The sequence below is a fragment of the Bemisia tabaci genome, chromosome 1 (assembly GCF_918797505.1).
Source record: "Bemisia tabaci chromosome 1, PGI_BMITA_v3".
NCBI lineage: Eukaryota > Metazoa > Arthropoda > Insecta > Hemiptera > Aleyrodidae > Bemisia > Bemisia tabaci.
The window spans coordinates 40,100,798-40,123,157 of NC_092793.1; the positions used below are offsets into that span (position 1 = coordinate 40,100,798).

At 38.3% G+C, this 22,360-nt stretch overlaps 1 protein-coding gene across 4 annotated transcripts in view; it reads right to left on the reverse strand.

Annotated features, from left to right (window-relative positions):
• Window positions 1–22,360, reverse strand: part of LOC109037065 (uncharacterized) — a 108,355-nt gene that overhangs the window by 14,214 nt on the left and 71,781 nt on the right. For 3 of the 4 annotated variants that reach the window (XM_072300979.1, XM_072300962.1, XM_072300982.1), the window contains 3 exons: window positions 12,391–12,660; window positions 9,344–9,606; window positions 3,156–3,267 (listed from right to left, as the gene is read on the reverse strand). In XM_072300979.1, coding sequence (XP_072157080.1) covers window positions 3,156–3,267; window positions 9,344–9,606; window positions 12,391–12,660 — 645 coding nt within the window. The remainder of the gene's footprint in view (window positions 1–3,155; window positions 3,268–9,343; window positions 9,607–12,390; window positions 12,661–22,360) is intronic. The other variant, XM_072300970.1, reaches the window with a different exon arrangement.

A 22,360-nucleotide genomic window follows, 5' to 3' on the forward strand; every position in this document is an offset into this window, starting at 1 on the left:
TTTGCTGGTAATTGTTCAATAGTGTTTATTTGGCAAAGTTAGAAAATACTACTATGAACTTCACATAAATTGATATTAAATGTTTTGTGACTACAAAAACTAGTCAGATTTATGTATTCATCCCTCTGGGTGGACTGGAATTTCATTTGATCATGCTCAAAGATTTGGGAGGTCCTGAGGGGTGACAAACTTATACAATTTTTTTACCACACAGACCCCTCGCACTGAGGCGTAGTGCAAAGGGTGCAGAAAAAGCCTAGTAAGGGTGGTCTGGTCTGGGACACCCAATATTTTGCATAAAAGTTCACTACAAGCGTATTTTATTTGTGGATGCGGTACGCCGCATCCAGTATGTCCGCATCCTATTTTTGGCCAAACGCATCCACCAAAGGCAGGCGTGGGAAAACGCTCCGTCAAAATATCACGTGACTAGTCATGTGATATGCAGGAACCGGGAATTCCAAAAAATTGCATATGGGCGACCTGTTGTTGTGTGCCGTGTTGCAAGTGAAGTGTCGTGTAGCTTATAAAAAAAAAGGGAAACAAATTTAACCTGATTCTCATACTATAAATAAACCAGCAAACAGTAATTATAGAACTGTAACCTTTCATTTTTTGAATAGCACCATTATTTAGCCCTATAAACCTTCCAAAAACTGTTGAACTAACCCTTGCAAAGAAACATCTTGAAATAGAAAGTAACTAATACAGGGTGTTTCAGACCACCCGTACCAGGCCTTTTTCTCGGTTGTTTTAGGTCGTACGAAGTCGGGGACCGCGGGGTTGAAGAGGGAACTGACCCCAAGGAATCCGAATTTCGTGGTCCCGAAACCCCCCCCCCCCCATCCCCCTTGGGCTAAAAGTCACGGTTCCCGACCGAATTGCGGATTAATCGCATCAGAATTGACAAGCACGGAAAATTTCACGTGAAATTGACCCCTAAAAATCCATAATAATCGGCCCATCCAAGGCCTAAAAATGACCACCTAAAGAGGGGACAGTACCCCCTCCATAATTTCTCTTTGGTCTCAAAATTGACGTAGATTCTCCAGAAAAAGAAGGTTTCCCGGGTAATCGACCCCGAGAAATCCAAACTTCATGGTCCCAAAGCTCCTCTAGCCCCCCTTGGGAGGTAAACGGGGGGCCAAATTTTAAAAATCGGGGCTCCATTCCGAATCGCAAATTAATTGCATCCAAATTGAGGAGCAGAACACTTTTACATCTTTAGTGACCCCCAAGAGTTTTAGTTGACCCCCCTGAACGGCAGAAAGTAACCCCTGAGGAGGGGGGCTTTGCCCCCTCCAAGAGTTTTTCAAGATTCCTCTTTGGTCGCAAAATTGACGTCGATTCTCCAGAAAAAGACTGTTTCTGCCCAAAAGGGCGAGCAGCGGAGCCTAGGGACCATGAAATTCAGAGTCCTCAGGGTCGATTACCTGGAAAACCGTCTTTTTCTGGAGAATCGACGTCAATTTTGCGACCAAAGAGGAATCTTGAGAAACTTTATGAGGGGGCGAAGCCCTCCTCCTCAGGGGTTACTTTCTGCCGTTCAGGGGGGACAATTGAAACTCTTGGGGGTCACTTAAGATGTAAAAGTGTTCTGCTCCTCAATTTGGATGCAATCAATGTGCGATTCGGAAAGGAGCCCCGATTTTTAAAATTGGGCCCCCCGTTTACCCCCCAAGGGGGGCTAGAGGAGCTTCGGGACCATGAAATTTGGATTTCTCGGGGTCGATTACCTGGGAAACCTTCTTTTTCTGGAGAATCTACGTCAATTTTGAGACCAAAGAGAAATTATGGAGGGGGGTACTGTCCCCCTCTTTAGGGGATCATTTTTAGGCCTTGGATGGGCCGATTATGGACTTTTAGGGGTCAATTTCACGTGAAATTTTCCGTGCTAGTCAATTCTGATGCGATTTATCCGCAATTCGGTCGGGAACTGTGACTTTTAGCATCGTGACCCCCCCCCCCCCTGTACCCCCCAAGAGGGATGGGGGGGGGGGTTTCCGGGACCACGAAATTCGGATTCCTTGGGGTCAATTCCCTATTCAACCCCGCAGTCCCCGACTTCGTGCGACCTAAAACAACCGAGAAAAAGGCCTGGTACGATGGTCTGAAACACCCTGTATAGTAGGATCAAGGGAATTAACTTGATTAAAGTAGATGAAATAAAAAGCCTTATTCATTCAAGTTTTCCACAAATTAAAATAAACCAAAAATGGAAAGGAAATATCCCCATCTTAAATATTAACCCTAGAATTAAAATAAAACTATACAAATGACCCAAATTAAATATATAAAAAAAATAAATACAAGTATCATTAAAGAAAATCTCACTTGAACAAGATAATATCTTATTATTATTTCTCTAACTCTTCATCCTTTTCCTGATGTACACAAGCCCAAAAAAAAAATAAGACATACTTCTATAAGATATCAAATTATTAATCAATTATTTATAGTCCAGTTTATAAAGCTAAACGTAGTTACTAGATAAATTAATAAGACTTTTATATACTTTACTAGATAAGAAATTTTATTAATCTATGATTGAAATATGAATCCAATAACTTAGATTAGATTTACATATCTTTAGAAATAATTTCAAAATTACATAATTATTATATCATAGTAACCCTTTTATCAGGCATTCTAAAATATACAGCACTTAAGTATTAATAACTATATTCTTCTATGTATATATTATTCTACCTCTCCTTCTCTATTGCTAATGATTAATATATATAACTGGGCGAACTGAGCAATAGCCAAGAACCGAGCGTGTAATGGCGTCTTCCCTGTTGACAGACCACGAGATTCTCGGAAACGTAATAACCAAAATTTGAATTCCCGCCTCTAATGAATGCGGGATGCGCTACTGGAAGCGGGTCTTGGGCCAGCGAGACCCGCTTCCACTTTTCGGATGCGCATCCACTTTTACGTCATCAGCCAAACCAATTGCCGAACTCCCACCCGCATCGCCAAACTCATTACCCAACTAGGAACTGGATGTGGCACTGGATGCGAGAAATAAAATACGTAAAATGCCGCATCCATCGCAATTTTTGGATGCCCATCCACCTGCATCCACAAATAAAATACGTCTTACAAGAACGAATTAAAATAAATCTTTTGCCTAGAATAAAACTCCTCCTTACCTTTATTAGCTGATGAATTGTTGACCTTTGGGAAATTAGCAGGATATCCGCAATTATGAGGGGAGCTATTCGTTTGAATTCTCTTATATTCTTTTCCATTTGAGTAGTTAATCTGAACAAGGAAGATGTAAGACCAAAGGGTTAGAAATTGAAAAAAAAAAAAAAAAAAAAAAAAAAAAAAAAAAAAAAAAAAACAGTGTAGCGGAAATAATATGAATAAATTAAGATGCAAGAGACAAAACTTCATTCCATTTTTATAGACATACCAGGACACATTCTGATGCATTAAAAAAAAAGCCATAAACATGCAAAACAACAGAGGGCAGATAAAAGAGACCACAAGAAGCAACCAAGGGGCCAGATGGATTGAAAATTCAGATCTTGTTCTATGTGAAAAGAAACAACCACCCATAAAAGTTCCAGCTCAAAATAATCATTTTAACTTGCGTTATCAAGTGGACAAGATTTGACCTCCCCTCACTATCGAGCCTCAACCCTCAAAATCTATTGCCTTGAATTTCAACCTCTTTTTTGCAGAATAGTAGCTCTGATGAGGCTTTAAAACATACAACAAAGAGCCGTATGCAAAAACGACATTTTTCGCGCCCCCCCCCCCACTAAAACTTATTCAAACTTCGTCTATCAGTTACTAACACTGGAGCACTTCTTTCCCCAAATTTTCAGACCCCCAATAAATTTTGGGGGGGCGCTAGGGGGGGTGGAAGTCAAAACCTGTGAACCTCGATATCTTTCGAACGGAACAAGATATTGAGGCCCGGTTTGGACGAAAAATCGTCTAAAATTGCATACTTTAAGATGCTAAAGGTCAAAATCCCAAAATGACATTTTTAAATTAACTTATGTGCTTTTTTTCAGTTTTTGAGGAAAAACAATTTCTTTTAAACACACTAAACTGAAAAAGCACAATTTTGTATTTGAACCAAAACCAGTTTTTTAAATTGCTCGTCTTTTTTCGCATCCAACGAGTGGTCGTATAAGCTGGGGAACCGAACAGTTCCAGAGTTATGATCGATTGAAGTTTCCGCTCAACGCGCGCCGACCGATTTTCGCGCGCAAAAAAGTCGGATTTGACTGTTATTGAATCAGATTGAATGTTCGAACTGAGCCAAATGCATTATTAGGGACTCTTGAGGGTCGCTGAGTTCAGAAATTACAGATACTTCCAAAAAATTCACGTTTTTAAAATTACGTTGCATACGGCTCTTTGGTCAAAATATCTCGCATCGTCAGAAAGACATAACTACTCAGAAATAAAAAAATCCTTTTAAGGTGGAAATACATACATACATAATGAACAAAACAAAATGGATAAACAAGATTAAAATATAAAAGAACAACCCGACACGTTTCGGAGCTGAATAGTTCCATTTTCAATCGGCCAAATCAAAAAATAATTTTGTAAAAAAAGCTAAAGACCACCTGCTTCATTTTGGATGGACCAAGTAGAGTAAACAAGCATATATATACATGGAATACCCCTTTCCATGGAATTTCCCTGAAACTGGTTTTCTCAGGTTTTGCATGACAAGGTTGATAGGCAGGTTATTAGTTTTATTCCTCGACTTTTTTGAGGCTTGATAGAAGAACTCAGCCAAAATCTGTCATTTCCAACCTCCGCCTGATCATGGGAATATTTTTAGAAATGATGAGGGATCACTTTCTGAGGCTAAGACACCTAAAATTTTTTGAATCAAACAATTAGGGTGAAAAGGGGAGGGGGTCAAACTTAGAATAAAAAAGGCATACCTACCAGTCCGGCATACTACCACTACCAACAGTCTGTACAGTAAAGAGATGATCTTAATTTCGAAATTGAGAAAACCATTAATTTAAAGCTGATATGAATGAAATTGGTTCATTTAGGAATTTTAATTCATTGTTGCCGCTAGGGTGGTGAAGTTGAAATCAGTCAGCGCTGGCCCGTTTTTGAGGTGAAAAAACATGATTTTTTTGTAAAATTCGAAACTTTCAATGGACCGCGCCAACGGAAGGAGTTTGAATTTCGGCAAAAGAAGAAACACGGGTCCGTTTATATTACGAGAGGCAACTTTTCTGATGTAGCCGTCAAGCGATTTCGAAAAAAAGTGTTTTTCGCTCCACCCTACCATACCTGGTATGTTTTGAATCCTGAGGTTACCCTTGCTCCTAAACTGACTGCAGGCCGCAAAACCTTGCGTTTTTGTACTACTTTAAGTTGAGCCCAAAACAATTAATTGGATCAAATTTTAAAAATGAGAACTTACGAATGTTATGCAAAGGGGAGATAGTTAAAAGTTTCAATTTTTTTGAAAATGAAATATCTCCTCAATAGTTTTCTGTAATGAAATGATTCCTCTCTTACAGTTTAAAAGAGATAGAGACCTTTCAATTAAATAGAAGTGATCCATTTTAAAATTCATCCATTGATCCATTTGACCAAATGAATCCATTTTTCGATCAGCTGTGGCCAAATTGTGGATTGACCTGAATTTTTAATTTTTCAGAGTTTGGGGCGAGACTCGGCGCTTTAAAAATTTTAACAGAGTAAAAAAAGCTGATTGCTATGGATGTAGGCAGTTCGAGTTCCAAAACAAGCTCAAGTCCGTCTTGGGGAAACAAATCTGGAGCATAGCTATTCTTTTTTATTGGTTGTTTGTTTTGAAACCGGAACAGTCTGCTTTCTTGAATATGTGGTTTAATTTTTGTTCTTTTCTGGGCTCCTACAAGAAACGTAGCCCAAAATATATAAATTGAAAACTAAAGTCAGGGCAATGCGACGATTCGCTTTGGGCTCAACTTAAAACAGTATAAAAACGCAAGGTTTTGCGGCCTGTAGTCAATTTAGGAGCAAGGGTAACCTCAGGAATCAAAACATACCAGGTACCGTAGGGTGGAGTAAAAAACACTTTTTTTTGAGCTTGACGGCTACATCAGGAAAGTTGCCTCTCGTAATATAAACGGACTTGTGTTTCGTCTTTTTCCGAAATTCTAACTCCTTCTGTTGGCACGGTCCACTGAAAGTTTCGAATTTTACGAAAAAATCATGTTTTTTCACCTAAAAAACGGGAGAGAGGTGAGGGAGAGATATTCAGTGGTAAATGAGAGTTTCAAGTGCTGGTTGGCTAGTTGCGTACAAGAGCCTATGAATATTATCTACAGCTTTTGAGTGTATTTTGCGGTAAAAGAGGCTTGATTTGGCTATTAAATATTAAATCAAGGATGGGGGGAGGGGGCGAATAAATAATGTATGCCAATGTCTTATCATTTAATAGAATTTAATTTACTTTCATTTCCCTTTTTTGTGAGAAATAAAAGGAATTTTGCACTAACGATTGATCATTCTTTAGGTGGAAGGAGCTTTGGACCTTCTTGTATCCGTCATCAGCTAAAGCGGGCACCAGGGGTAAAGGTAGGGAGGGGTGGCACGCGAGTATACACTCCCCGCGCTTCAAAAATAGCACGCCACGCCAACTTTGAACAGTCATAACTTTTGAACCATTTGTTTCCCCATCATGAACTATGGCTCATTTTAAAGCTTGAATCAAGGGATTTCATTTAGATTGGTTTTTGTGATGATTTCTGCGTTTCGTTTCATTGAAAAATCCGAAAAACTGAATTTTTTGGGCTTGTAAAATTAAACAATGATTTTTTCACATTGAAAAATTACCTGAGACTGACTTTAATATACATCAAATAAAAATTCTTGTTGAGAGCTTTCATTTGAGCCCAAGATCAAGTTAATCCGTTCTTTCGTTCAAAAGTTATGGCGGTCTGTGCGTTTGACCTTTGACCCCTCCTCCCCCCGCGCCCCTTGGAGGGCTAGACGGGAAAGGGCACCGGATTCAGGCTTCTCCGATGATCCGTTGTGATTCCTGAAAGTATGGATGTAAAATCTCTTGCGGCCGTTTCCTATGGACAGCCTCTTTGACGAAAACGCTGTTTTGAAGCAAAGATATATTTCGGAGAAAATATATCTGATTTTTTTTTAAATTTCGGTGAAATATTGCCAGCTTCATATGAGCTTAAGGTTTTCAATGTCCAACAACTTAATTTTAAAAAAATATAATAGACTTGTTCCCAGAAACAGAAATTTGGAAAACTGCTGAATCGACTTGAAAATGTAATATCAGGCTTAAATATCCTCAGAATAATTTTTTTTTTCGATCTACGAAGGGCGGGAAAAAGTTTGCTGCTCTCATTATTCGACATGAATGACAAGAATAGGATAAAATTTCGTTGATGGAGGAAAGAAGAGAAAAAACCAGGAGAAGAAAGATACAATTCAAGCAGGGAGAGTGCGATTATGAAGTCTCGTTCACTAGACATTGCCGCGCGCGCGCCTCTGGTCTGATTTTGGAAAAAGTCTTTTTAGTATTTTTTCATTATGCTGCCTTTTCTCCCCTCCTTTAATTCATAAAAGCTGTGCTAGGTGCATTGTCTGAGGTCCGAAAAAAACACAGAAAGCAATTCCATTGTCAGCATTATAGATAGCATATCTCAGATTCGGCGATGGTGATTTTAGTTAGGTGATAAACTTCAATAATTGCAAACAGTGCGTTAAGGAGAGGAAAAGTGAAGATATAGCGAACTCAAATATCTTTATCACTATATTTTACATAAATATATTAATGAAGTTTACCTCTGCATCGTGATCTAAAACCTAAGGAAATTTACGTGTTGTTAAGCGATATCACTTTAAAAGAATCGATACGTAACACACACTACAGGCAAATATCAGGATCTAAAACATCTGTCTCTGGGACCAAAACTATTATATTTGTTTAAAACTAAGTTGTTAGACGTCGATTACCTTCAGCTCATATGAAGCTGGCAATATTTCACCGAAATTTAAAAAAAAAAATCAATTTTCTCCGAAATATATCTTTGCTTCAAAACAGCGTTTTCACATGCGTTCAATTTTTAGAAAACACTTGCGCGTCCTGTGTGCTCAAATTTGTAATTTATATTAAAAGTAGTGTATTAAAAGTCAACTATCTTGAGTTTTGACGACGATCGAAATATTCCCTCAAACTTTGAAAAATCAGTCAACTTGCTGAGATGGATCCCATTTACGCCTAAGCAGCGTTTTGGTCAATTTTCCGAATTTATAAAAAATACTTCCGCGTCTTGCACAAAAAATGTTCAATTTATATCAAAAGTAGTGTGTTAGGAGGCTATAATCTCAAATTTTCGGGGTTCTAGCATGACTGCTGCATCCCTAAAAAAATCATAAAATCTTCAAAAGTCTTACAATTTTATTTTTTATCAATTTTACCACTGTGCGATGCGGCAGCACTTAAATATTTTACAATTTATGTATTTTTGGCAACATTGCAATGGTAATAAATGAGCTTGGTGTAACATAATCATATGGATACTTCAGTTTCACGACGTGAAGTTGACATCAGACAGCGCTAGCCTGTTTTTAAGGTGAAAAAACGTGATTTTTTCGTAAAATTCGAAACTTTAAGTGGACCGTGCCAACGGAAGGAGTTTGAATTTCGGAAAAAGATAAAACATGGGTCCGTTTATATTACGAGAGGCAACTTTTCTGAAATACCCGTTTAGAGATTTCGAAAAAAAAATATGTTTTTCACTCCACCTTAATGTACCCATGCGCAACGTCACATTTGAAAAATCATAACCTCTCCCTGAATTATTCCCTGGCACAAAATAAGGCTTGTTTGAAAGTTCGACAGACTGATTTTATAGATGTATGGATTTGTTCTTTTTTTATTGATCCAACAAATGCCGCAAACCAAATGGGGCAAACAAATAAAACAGGGGATCTAAGAGATTTCAGAGAAGGGTCGAGATGGACATGAACAGGAGGCGTTTGATTGGCCACGGCCAGAAAAGCGACAGGGCAGGACAGTTTAACAAAGAAAATCCTATACAAAGCATCATGCTGGGTTTCCATTCTTTGGACGAAAACAATTATAAAATTGCATTGCTGTTATCACAAATCACAAGCACTTTCATGAAGTTGAAACCAAAGCTGAGATTATGCAACATTCAACAGAACAATTCCATTTTTTCTGGCTTTAAAAAGTACTAGAATAAATCAAAACAATGCATACTTACTGGGCGCCTCTTGCAGTTAGAAACATTTTATTACTTCACATATTAGAGAAAAAAGGAAAAAAACCTGAGAAACCAGTTGAAAGGAAAAATGAATTATTACGTACTTCTCTACTTTGAACGCCTGCGATGCAAGCAGCTGCACAGTGCTCTCACAGATAAATCTATTCATATCACTTTTAGCAGAAATGGCACTGTACAAAGACAAATAACACTGACAGAAGGCAGGGAGAGCGTCCATCATTATGTAGGAACGGCAAGACAACAATGTGAAGAGAATATCAATACAGTCTGTACACACTGAAGAATCTTTCGACAAGTAGGATACAGTATTGAGACAAAAATCGAGAATTTGACCATCAAACTTGATCTGAAAGAGAAAAAACCTTCTAATTAATAAAGAAATAGTTAAGCATTAATTTTATCAATAAACTTCTTCCTTTGCTTCTTTTTTTTCTTTTTTTAATGGACCATCAGTCAAGGTACGAATTGAAGCTTTAAAGTACGAGGGTAATCTCAAAAGTCTTGCGCATTTTGCTCTCATTTCAAAACTATTAGAGGTAAGGAAAATCTGATTGGATGTGCATATGAGGCATACTTTCAGCTTTAATTTACGTTCAAGTTTTTAAAAATCGGATGAATAAGACGCTCAGAAGGTCATTTCTCCCACGCCAAAGTCATAGATTAATAAATAGACTCGCTGTAAGAAGCGCCAAGGGGAGGAATCCACAACGGGCCTCCGGATGACCTTGATATGGTCGACAGGCCGGGTTGATCGAGCTGAGCCGAGCAAATATGAGCTGGGCCGAAGATGGTTGACTGAGATTCATCACCAACAATAATGACATGGTTGATTGACATCGTTCAAGGTCATTGAAAACGCTGTTCTATTGAAAAGATTGCCATGGCCGTTCTTATAGCTTCAGCTAGATATTATTCTATGCCGAAGTCGATGCGTTTCTTGCCACCGGCGCACGAAAAGTCAACACTTTCAGAACCCATCTGGCATGATATTTTTTTTAATTCAATCATTTATGAACGATTTGATGGGGGACAGATCGAGAAATTACAGGAAAATAATGGAGCATTTCGTTAAATGTCACTCGGCGATCTTCGCGGATTTACGCGTCGATTTATTGCACTAAGTCACTATCGATCACACCTTAGCCTAGCACCTCTGGCTGCATCAAGCACTTCTGTTTTTTCTTCACGAGAAGATTGGCTCAACCTCTGGACATTTCCATCTCTCATCACATTTAACCGTAAACTGTTTGAAGTCTGGGAAAAATGTCACAAGGCCTAACACCTTCCGAAGTCAAAATTCGAATTACTGACCGAACTTCACAGTTTTCTGGCTCTGAATGTTATAAGGCTCAGTTTTCTGGCTTGCGCCGCCTAGAAATCCGAATTTTGATCTAAAACTTTGGGTTTCCTCTTTCTTGTCATTAAATTATAGGAATTTGCCTTGAGAGCCGAAATCAGACGCAAGTCACTATTTTTGGCATCAAGCTTATGCCTTACATGCGCATTTGATAGAATTTTCCATACCCCTAATAGTTTTGAGAACAAAGCGCGCAGGACTTTTGGGATTACCTTTGTATACTAGGTTGGGCACAAGAAACATTCGATACACCATTAAATTTTCAATTATTGAGTTAAAATGTTCTAGTTTGGAATGTAGTGCCAATCATCGAGGGGGAAAACGTTTTAGGAGGCCACGACCTCCCTACCCCCAAAAATGTCTACATTTTCAAATGGAGACAGGACAAACCCGGGCCCCCCACTTGTGAAGCATTGCTGGATGGCGCATGGAACCTTTCTTTTGCCCTTTCCGGTAGGTTATCTCCTCAAAATTCACAAGGAACGAAATTTGTACCTTAAAAGTTACTGAAAGTAACTCCTAACCAAGATAATAACTTTTTTCAATGCAAAAATTAGAACTTCTTGCTCAAAGAAAAAACTTTGATCTACTAGCGATTGCACTTTGTTTACTTTATGAACGACACACGGTGGGGAAAAAACACCGTTTGATTGAGAAACCTACCAAAACCGTCTTGTATGCAATTTGAGATTTGATTCAAGTAGACTCTTGTTATTCTTGTGAACGGGAAATTCTAATTCATCTTTGTTGGGAATTCATTTCAACAATTTTCTTTGCTTTGATCAAGTTCGAAATGAAATTTTATCAAATACAACATATGTCAAAAACATTTCACCTGAAACGTACATCAGAATGCTTATATTTGGTTTTTAATGGGCATATAAATAGGTTCCACTCTTATTTTTTTCGACCTCAATATGATGGGAACCCTTTTTTCTGAAAAGTGACCAAGAAATTGCCAAATATTCATGTTTTTTAAAAAAAATTTTACCCTTTGAATGGTGCTAAACTCAGGACTGTCATCGTCCCTAAAACATGGTTCCAAGCTGATATAACTCAAAGAGTAAAACATTAATCGAAAACTTCCACTTCATTAAATATTTAAAACGGTTTCTTCATTACAAAACAAGAAATAAAAGATAAAAAATCCGCAAAACAATTGGCTCATAAGCGGAGTAAGAGCCTTCGTATATATTTACTCAAGACACTTTTGATGAGCTTCTTAACCAACCGCCTAGGGATTGCTTTGGAGCCGAGAATATGCTTAGCACATATAATTTTACTAATTTGATTTATCAGACTTTTTTTGGTGCGTATAAAATAGGAGGCCTTGCTTTTAAAATGGTCCTTGTATGTAGATACATGGGCGATCCTAAAAACTTGAAAAAATCAAAAAGCTGAATCATCCGATGAAGAATACAACCTTCCATTTGGTCAAAGTTTGATTTTAAAATTTATCTTGATATACAAAATTTATTTTTCTACTCTTACATTTTTTTTTTCCTTCTTTGTCTGACAATGAAAGAAAAATTCCGAAAATTCTGGAAGGGTGAATGAAACATGCCATTTTAAAAACTCAGTCAATCAGCCAATTTTTTGCTTGAAGAGCTTTAAGAGGTCCCATTTTGAAGGCATTGAGGAGGCCTTTAAGACATTGTAGACCGTATCTTGATAGCTTTGATGGTTTGCTCATTATACAAAAATGGGTGCTACTTTTTGGCTGGTCTTGGTACTTTATACAGTAGATGGAAAAAGAAACTTAAGAATGCTCACCTGTGAAGTTAATATCGTTTGAGAAATGAACTCTAACAATACTGATTTATCTTTTTGAGTCATTTCATATTTATCTTGATGCAGTGAATTAAGTTTGAGACTTAAATTCATGACAAAGAAACATAGATACCCCTGTCTGCACTTCACTTTTGAATCATGTTCTTGCTGTGCCTTCAATTTTGAACAATCCATTTTGAGAAGGGCCATGCACACATTAATGACAGTCTGGAAGTCGGCCGAGTCAAAGGGATCCTTTTTGACAAATGAAAGCTTGAACATCAGAATAAAAATATATGTCGATAATCAGGATGTCTAGTGGAATTCTAAGAAGAAGAAAAATTACAGAGGAACAACATGCAAAAAGGATCCTCTGGAAACGCTGATTTTGTGAAGAGGCGGATATTGGACGGATTTAGATTATTACAATCTACTTTCTTGGCCAAGAACAAATCTGCTCTAAAAGAAACGAATATATCAGATCTTACAAACTTATACAGTCCCTTCTGAAGAGTATGAGGGTGTCTAATGACGGCTTGATTCTGGTCACATCCAACTCCAGGTATCACAAAATATTTTCATGTACTTACAGATTTTCTCACACCACATGTGAGCCCTGGCTCTTATATCCCAGAATGTAATGTACCCTTGAATAGGAGTATGCCATAAATCACAACATGCACACACAAAAGCGAGTGCTGATTGATCACTAACTTGTACCAATTGACATGAAGGGCTTAAGCCCAATTCACACGATTCAACACTTTGACACTTACTTTTCTTTTTCGCCCGATGAATTTTTTCCTCGGTTGTCACTCTTACACAATGGCCATTTCGACTTCAGTAGATGTCATCATCAGGTGCTTAAAACTAAGAACGAAAATAAAAAATAAAACCGAAGCTAAAAAATTGACGTTAGATTCACGTATTATCGCCGGCGACGCGTCGCGATACTAGTCAGTGGGATATCTCGCCGGTGATCAGCTGACTGTGTTGCGTCACGAAGGAGGGCGGGAGGGACGATCACTGGTGCCACCTGTTGCTCGATTTGTGAATTAAGTAGCTGTTCCTTAGGTGTTTTCATTATTTCGATTTGTTCTAATACATTTAATTTCCGGCCTTTTTGACATACTTTTTCTAGTTTCGCATAACAATTTTCCAGTTTATGGTCAGTGTCGATTATATGATCCCCAAACGATGACTGACCTCTCCTTTTTAGTATGGCACAGTCAACGTGTTCCTTCAGCCTTGTTGCCACACTCCTTCCTGTTTGGCCTATATACATTTTCCCACAGTTACATTCTATTTTGTACACTCCGCTTGCTTCCAATTTTCCACATTTCTCTTTTGTATTGATCAAAATTCTGCCCAAATTTCTCTGGTTGCCGTAGGTTACTTTTACGCTTTTGTCCTTCTCTATTATTCCCTTCACTCTCTCTGATATTTTCTCGATATATGGTATTGAGATCCATTTTTCGGTCCCTTTTGTTTTTATTTTCCCATATATCATCCTGTCTCTTTTCTCTTGTTGTTTGCGATGTAGTAGATGAAAAATGTCACGTTTCTGATATCCGTTGTTAGTGGTAATGTTCAAGATAGTTGTTAGCTCCCTCTCATATTCCTCCTTTTCAAGTGGTATAGTTGTTAGTCTGTTAAGCATGCTATGGAACCCTGCCATTTTCTGGGGCCAGGGGTGGTACGAGTTATTAGGTATTATTGCATCTGTGAAGCATTGTTTCCTATAAATTCCAAACTTCATCTTTCTGTTTTCTACTCGTATGGTAAGGTCCAGGAAATTCAGAGTTTTCCCACCCACTTCCAATTTGAATCTGAGATTGGGGTGTAAATCATTTATTTCATTATGAAAAATGGACAGTTCTCGATCAGTGCCCAGCCAAACTGCAAAAATATCATCCATATATCTGAAATAACATAGAATTTTCGAGGCCCATTTATTGGATGTACATATTCTGTGGTCATATTTATCCATGAAAATGTCAGCCATAATGGGGGATATAGGCCCTCCCATTGGTAACCCTTTTATTCATCTGATGATCAAATTGATGAGAACTGCCCTAAAATGGAACCTCCAACAATTATACCAACGTAGAGATATCATTTTTAAACAAATCATGGCCCTGCACCTTGAACTTCTTAATGATTTACATTTTCTCGAATTCGTAACATTAGAAGATAAAATCCACCTATTAATAAGTGATATCATAGCTGATAAAAAACAACGTCATGAGAAGAAATTCCGGGAAATAGTGGCAAAGCAGAGACCGAACCAAAAGAACGTTTTATTTAATCCCAAATTCATTAATATTTCGGACGTAATACTCACAGACGAAGAGATAAGTCTGTTAAGTAATGGTATGAAATTTTGCCCCCCTCCTAACACTAATAATAGACTGATGGATCTAGTCATAGACATTAACCATAAGATTTATAGTAAAAACACCCTGGAAACTATTTCACACGAAATAAACAACTACCCTAAAAGAATAAGTCAGCACGCAATCATACTAGTAAACGAGTTGAAAAATAAAATTCAAAACCAACAGATAATAGTCACGAAGGCTGACAAATCTAACACCTTAATTTTCATGAATGAACAAGAGTACAGGGGAAAAATCGACAATTTTCTACAACAAACGGAGATCGAAGAACAACTGAAAGACCCAATACCGGTCACTCAGAAAAACCTGAAAAACCTATTGAATAAATCATGGTAGTTAACTCAATATCCCAAATCACTCGTCCAGATGAACCCCCTCCCTCCAAAACTCCAAGGATACCTAAAAATCCATAAAGTCACGGAAGAGTTGAGTATCAGAGATGTTCCGATAAGGCCAGTAGTATCAACATGCCAATCACCCACATATGATGTTGAGAAATTCCTAATTAAAACCTTTAGGAGACATGTCACATGGAAACCCCAATACGCAGTCAAAAACTCAGGGGAACTGGCCGAAAAACTTGAGAACATAGAGATTCCCCTAAATGCTAAATTGATCTCACTTGATGTGGATAACTTATACACAAATGTAGATGTAGAGGAAACCAATATGGTAACGTTGCATGGTGGCAACGATCATGGTGTCAACAAACCAAAAATCTGATCATGAAGTCAACGATTGTTGACGTCGTGATCAGGCAGTAAAACGCAAAAATGGGCCCTGAGCATGGTGTCAACGATCACGGTGTCAACAAACAGAAAAATATCTTCCTTGTGAGTAAAATTAAATAATTAAGTGTACAGGAGAGGTCTGGGTCACGGATAGTTGGATTAGGTTAGTTTAGGTCAGGTTAGGTAAGGTTAGGTTAGGTTAGGTTAGGTTAGGTCAGGTTAGGTAAGGTTAGGTTAGGTTAGGTTAGGTTAGGTTAGAGTAAATAACATAAGAAAAACAAGACTTGAAATTTAAAAAATAAATAAAATAAAAATAAAAATGTTTGAAATTTAAATGTATTATTGAGGCAAGTTTTAAGTTTCGTTGACGTCGTGATCGTTGACACCGTGATCATTTTTCATAAGGGTCAGAATTTTTTATTTTAAGATGATCATGGTGTCAACAAAAACTTAGAAAAACTGTTTGTTGACACCATGATCGTTGACACCATGCTACGTAATCACCAATATGAAGATGAAAACCATTCTGAAGGACCACTCATCCCTCTCAAAAGGTGAAATCATGGAATTCACAACGCTTTTAGAGTTCACCACTTCGAATAATTACTTCAAGTACAATGGGAAATTCTATAAGATGAATAAAGGGTTACCAATGGGAGGGCCTATATCCCCCATTATGGCTGACATTTTCATGGATAAATATGACCACAGAATATGTACATCCAATAAATGGGCCTCGAAAATTCTATGTTATTTCAGATATATGGATGATATTTTTGCAGTTTGGCTGGGCACTGATCGAGAACTGTCCATTTTTCATAATGAAATAAATGATTTACACCCCAATCTCAGATTCAAATTGGAAGTGGGTGGGAAAACTCTGAATTTCCTGGACCTTACCATACGAGTAGAAAACAGAAAGATGAAGTTTGGAATTTATAGGAAACAATGCTTCACAGATGCAATAATACCTAATAACTCGTACCACCCCTGGCCCCAGAAAATGGCAGGGTTCCATAGCATGCTTAACAGACTAACAACTATACCACTTGAAAAGGAGGAATATGAGAGGGAGCTAACAACTATCTTGAACATTACCACTAACAACGGATATCAGAAACGTGACATTTTTCATCTACTACATCGCAAACAACAAGAGAAAAGAGACAGGATGATATATGGGAAAATAAAAACAAAAGGGACCGAAAAATGGATCTCAATACCATATATCGAGAAAATATCAGAGAGAGTGAAGGGAATAATAGAGAAGGACAAAAGCGTAAAAGTAACCTACGGCAACCAGAGAAATTTGGGCAGAATTTTGATCAATACAAAAGAGAAATGTGGAAAATTGGAAGCAAGCGGAGTGTACAAAATAGAATGTAACTGTGGGAAAATGTATATAGGCCAAACAGGAAGGAGTGTGGCAACAAGGCTGAAGGAACACGTTGACTGTGCCATACTAAAAAGGAGAGGTCAGTCATCGTTTGGGGATCATATAATCGACACTGACCATAAACTGGAAAATTGTTATGCGAAACTAGAAAAAGTATGTCAAAAAGGCCGGAAATTAAATGTATTAGAACAAATCGAAATAATGGAAACACCTAAGGAACAGCTACTTAATTCACAAATCGAGCAACAGGTGGCACCAGTGATCGTCCCTCCCGCCCTCCTTCGTGACGCAACACAGTCAGCTGATCACCGGCGAGATATCCCACTGACTAGTATCGCGACGCGTCGCCGGCGATAATACGTGAATCTAACGTCAATTTTTTAGCTTCGGTTTTATTTTTTATTTTCGTTCTTAGTTTTAAGCACCTGATGATGACTTCTACTGAAGTCGAAATGGCCATTGTGTAAGAGTGACAACCGAGGAAAAAATTCATCGGGCGAAAAAGAAAAGTAAGTGTCAATCACGTAGTTCCCGATTAAGAAACAAAGGATTAGTAGTTAGTATTCAACACTTTATCAGACAAAGACAAAGGAGGATTGGAACAAGAAGTTAAATGCATTAAAATTTGATTAAAGTGCCTCTGCCATGTGATATCGTCAGATGGATTTTGGGTATCTCCATCAGGCCTGATTCGCGAGGATACAACCTCCGCTAGTGTCAGTTGGAAGATTTTGTTTTAACTTTCCTCAAATTTTAGTTGAAATGTAAAGTTGAAAAGTTAAATGTATCGTCAAATTCAGGTTTCTATTCATACTTTCAGTAAATTACTAGCTGGTTACATGCGGTAGCTGTATCGATGTCGATACATTCATGATTATATTCGTTTTAAAGCTGTTAATTGTTGAAGGATAGTTGCAAGACCCATTAGTCTTTGATCCTTTACTTTCTTCACTTAAGTTTATTATCGATCCGGATACAATTGGATCAATTTCAGCTCCGCGCCTTGCGCGGTAGCTCTTTCTTGCCTCTCACATTCATCAATGTAGCCAAGTAACCCAACCAGATCTCATCAGTGATAATCAGAAACGCACCGGGTAGCGCGATGCTGATGGAAGACCGCCTCTGAGTGTTCACATTCAATGGCCTCCTGTGTTTATTAAAGAGCGTCATGTAGTTACTTTTAATTTTTTTACGGCAATGGCTGACCTTTCTATAAGTATGGATACCATTTTCTCCTCTTAAATCCACTTCTTAAACTTACAGCAATTTCTTGAAGTTAGCCTCCAATGTAGTACCAAATTCGTCAGCCTCAATGCTGTAGTGGTCAAGGCAATTCGCTGCCATCACTGAGGTCCAGGGTTCAATCCCCGGAAGTGACCGATATTTGAGGAAACTCAAATGTCAGTCATCGTGACCATGGATGACTATGCCACTCCAATACCCTGACCCTTCGAGGTAACAGGGCGCGGGAAGGAATCCGTAATCAGTAAGTAATCCTTCTGCACTGTTCGACTGGGTTGTGGAAAAAAGTCGGTGATCACTCGTAGTGCACGCGCCTGCCAGCGCTACCTATCTCTAGAGAAGGCAACAACACAGTCCAACTCGGTGGAAGCATGGCTGTGCTCCGAAAATCCGTGCGAAGCAGGGTCTGCCGGTCTTTGGTAAGACTTACCGTTGGCTATCAGACTGCCGCTGAGCCTTGCGAGAATATAGAGGATACACAATGTGTCAACAGTAAGTTAAGGAGCACGGTCCAACTTTGGGATGCACGACAGCAGGGTTCCTGCCAGTTGCCTTGGCCCCTTGAGGGCGCCTCGCCGGTCAGCCCGGCCTTAACTTACTAGTACCAAATTCAAACTTCCATAGTCTGTATCTGTCAAAATTCATTCGGATTCACCGAGATTTTTACATCCAGTTACTCGTCATACTATCAAGAATATGATAATTCTTAGTTTGGATGCTCATTATTGCTCATCCTTGCGCCACACACTGTGGTATTTGACCGAAAAACCTGGCCAAAACCTCAATTTTAAATTTTTTTTTAGTGGAAAACCAATGTGATATTCGAAATCTACACTGTTTTTTACTCTGGTAGACATGTATGCACCATTTTGCGAGTGGCTCAATTTCCCGCGAAGAGACCACGAAGTTACCTATTTCTCAGCGATTATTTTGATATGTTTCGGCGCGCTACTCGTCGATCAGTTTACTTCAACTGTGCGATCATAGGAGGGAAGTTCGGCGATATGCAACACATTCTTAGGGGTATATTCTACACAACTAACCACAGTATTTTCGAAATTTCTTTTTTTAGTGATTTTCACAGGAGGTTGAAAAGTAATGTAAAAGTAAACGTTTTTTTCGAAATTCAGAGGCCGATATCTTTTTTCTCTCAACTATTCTCAAGCAGTTTGAGGCGGGATGTTATAGTCCGAAGTGGGTATTTTCAGGATTCAGGGCTGACAGACTGAGGAAAACTGAGGAAATTGAAATTTTTTACTTTAAAGATGGACTTTTGAGCGATTTTCACAAAAATGCATGGGAAAAATTATGTCGATATGACGACTGAAATTGTATTTTTCCAAAAGCTCTGACCCACTAGTACCAATTGTGTGATGTTTGGTCACCCAATCTGTTTTTTTGGCCCCCACGTCCTCGAAAGAGGGATTAAAACAAATAATTCGAAAGCGGATGGGAGGGTCACTTTAAAGTCTTGCAAAAGTGTTTAATCCGTTATCTAACAATCTCTTCGTGCATTATCCTTGAGTACAGACATATTTATGCCATGATTTACTTTGACAGACAAATTTGAGTTCATGCGGCCGCGGGGATGGGGCTTTAAAAGTGGCCCTCTGGCACCATGAAATTACGCTGTGCGGCACATTATTTGAAGCCTCGTAAAAGTGAGATATGTGGTTTTCTTACAAATTTCTTAGTGAAGTGCCTCACTTTGAGATGTGGGACCATGGGTTAGGAAGGAACCCATCAAAATGAATCTTTTTCACAGATGCTTTCTGTCCTTACAATGGTTCTTATTATGATAAAACTCATTTTCATCTTATAATTTATCCTCAAATCATCATATGGAGGTCCCGGCACTTTCATATTAGGACTAATTTTGATTCAAAACTGTCAAAAATCTAATATCTAGAATGATTCATATTAATTTTTTTGAGAAATGTACAATTACTCCTCAATGTGAGAGATCGGCTGTTTTGTCAAAAATTTTGAAGTGACTTACGCTGTTTTAAAAAAAGAACCATTGATGAGGTAATAGAAAGTCCTTATTTCGAAAAGTAGACCATAGATGAAGGAGAAACTCGTCTAAATGCACCGCTTTAGTTAGATACTTTGCGTCCTTTTAAAAGCTTTTTGGAGGGCTTCTTGCACCCTCTTTAAACTCTCCGCAAATTGTCATATGATGTGTTAGGTGGTTAAATTGTGCATATTATCAATTAAGAAGAAGCACTGGTTGTAAAATATTTTTAAAACTCGGCGATATCTGGTGATAAATAGTTTTGGCCAGCTTTTCAGGTCCAATACCACAGTGTGCGCCATTAGGAGATATTTGAAAAAAAGGAGGTGGACATGTGCTCAGAATGAATGTGTACTGTTGAGTTTGGCGTCAGATCACCGAGACTCAAGAGGAGAGAGCGTGCGCAGTGCGCTGCGCGCACAACTCAGATAACCCCTGTTTAACAGCAACTGTTTCAACAATTTTCCATATCTGATGCAGTGGCCTGGTGGGTAAAGTCACTCACTGCTACCAAAGAGGCTGAGGGTTTAACTCTGATTAAATGTGCTTGGTTTTTAAATAGTAACGTGCAAATTTTCATGTTTTGCTTCACAATTACTTACTACTTACTTACTAATGGCCCTACAGCCCGGGGTGGGCGTTGGCCGCCAAGCCGACGCGTCTCCTCTCCATCCTATTCTGTCCATGGTCTTTTCCTTCTATCCTTTCACTTCCATAACTTTAAGATCTTCCTCTACCTAATCTTGCCATCTTAGCCCTGGCCTTCCTCCCTTTCTCTTCGATAGAACTTTGGCTTTCATGATTCTCTTCGGCATTCTTTCCTCCTCCATTCTGCTAACAAGTCCTAGCCATAGAATTCTTTGCGATTTAATGAATCGAACTATATCTTCTTGTTCCAGTACCTTGTTGATTTCGCCGTTGTTTCGAATTCTCCATTCTCTGTTTTTTTTTGATGGCTTCAAAAGTCCTTCTTATGATTTTTCTCTCAAATCTTCGCAGCATGCTCCTAACATTCTCTGTCATAGTCCACGTTTCTCCGTCATAAGTAACGATTAGTCTAATATATATTGGTCTTATATATTTGTAACTTGGTCTTCCGAGATGTCAGTCTGCTTTTAATTAGCTTCGAATTGGCGTAATATGCTGCATTACCTGTTTGTATTCTATCTTTGATTGACGTAGTTATTCTGGCTTCATTATCGATTAGTTTTCCTGGATACTTGAATTTTTTAACTCCTTCAAATTCTTTGCCATCAATTATTAAGTTTTGCGGTTTTCTTCTTGACTCTGAGGATGATAATACCATGTACTTGGTTTTAATTACATTTACCACTAGTCCTAAATTTCTTGCTCTTTTTTCCAATTCTTTATAGATCTCTATTAGTTTTTCTTTGGTTCTCGCGATTAGGGCGATGTCATCTGCATAGACATGCGTTTGACTAGATTTTGTGAATATTGTCCCTCTTTGGTCGACATGTTTAACTGCCATGTGCAGCGCTTTTATAAATAATGTACTTAACAATCCATCTTCTTGCTTCACGCCTGTGTTAAAATCGAATAAATTACTCACTTTATTTCCTATTTTAATTTTGGCTTAGGTGCTACTCATGGTCATTGTTATAAGTTTGGTAAGCTTTTTTGGTACTTTCATTTCATGCAGGGCCTTTATTAGTGCCTTTCTATTGACACTGTTGAAAGCTTCCTTGAAGTCTACGAAGAGCATGTGTAAATCGATTCCATACACATGACATTTTTCCATGGTCTGTCTGATCACAAATAATTGATTGGCTGTGTCTTCCTGGTCGAAAGCCACATTGGTATTTAGTCCAGTCAATAGAGCACAAATAGGGGCTAAGTAGAGACAATTTCTGAGGAAACTTTCTGATATACTATTCCTATGTATTTTTCATCGCTGAATCCGAATTTCACATTTGCGAACAAATCTGAGGCGAGCCAAGGCCGCCATCATGAAAAAATGGCCGAAATTTGCGTTTTTCGGCCGAAAAACCGAAATAACTCGTATATTATTGAAATTACGGCAAAAGTAGTTATTTCCTAAATTAAAGCACATAAAATTTCCATTAAAAAAAGTCCAAGATGATTAAGATCGGATGATAACAAATGCCGTTACAGCGTTGCAAAGTTTCAGGCAAGTATTGAGGTTGAGCAATTTTCGTAACATTCCCTGCAA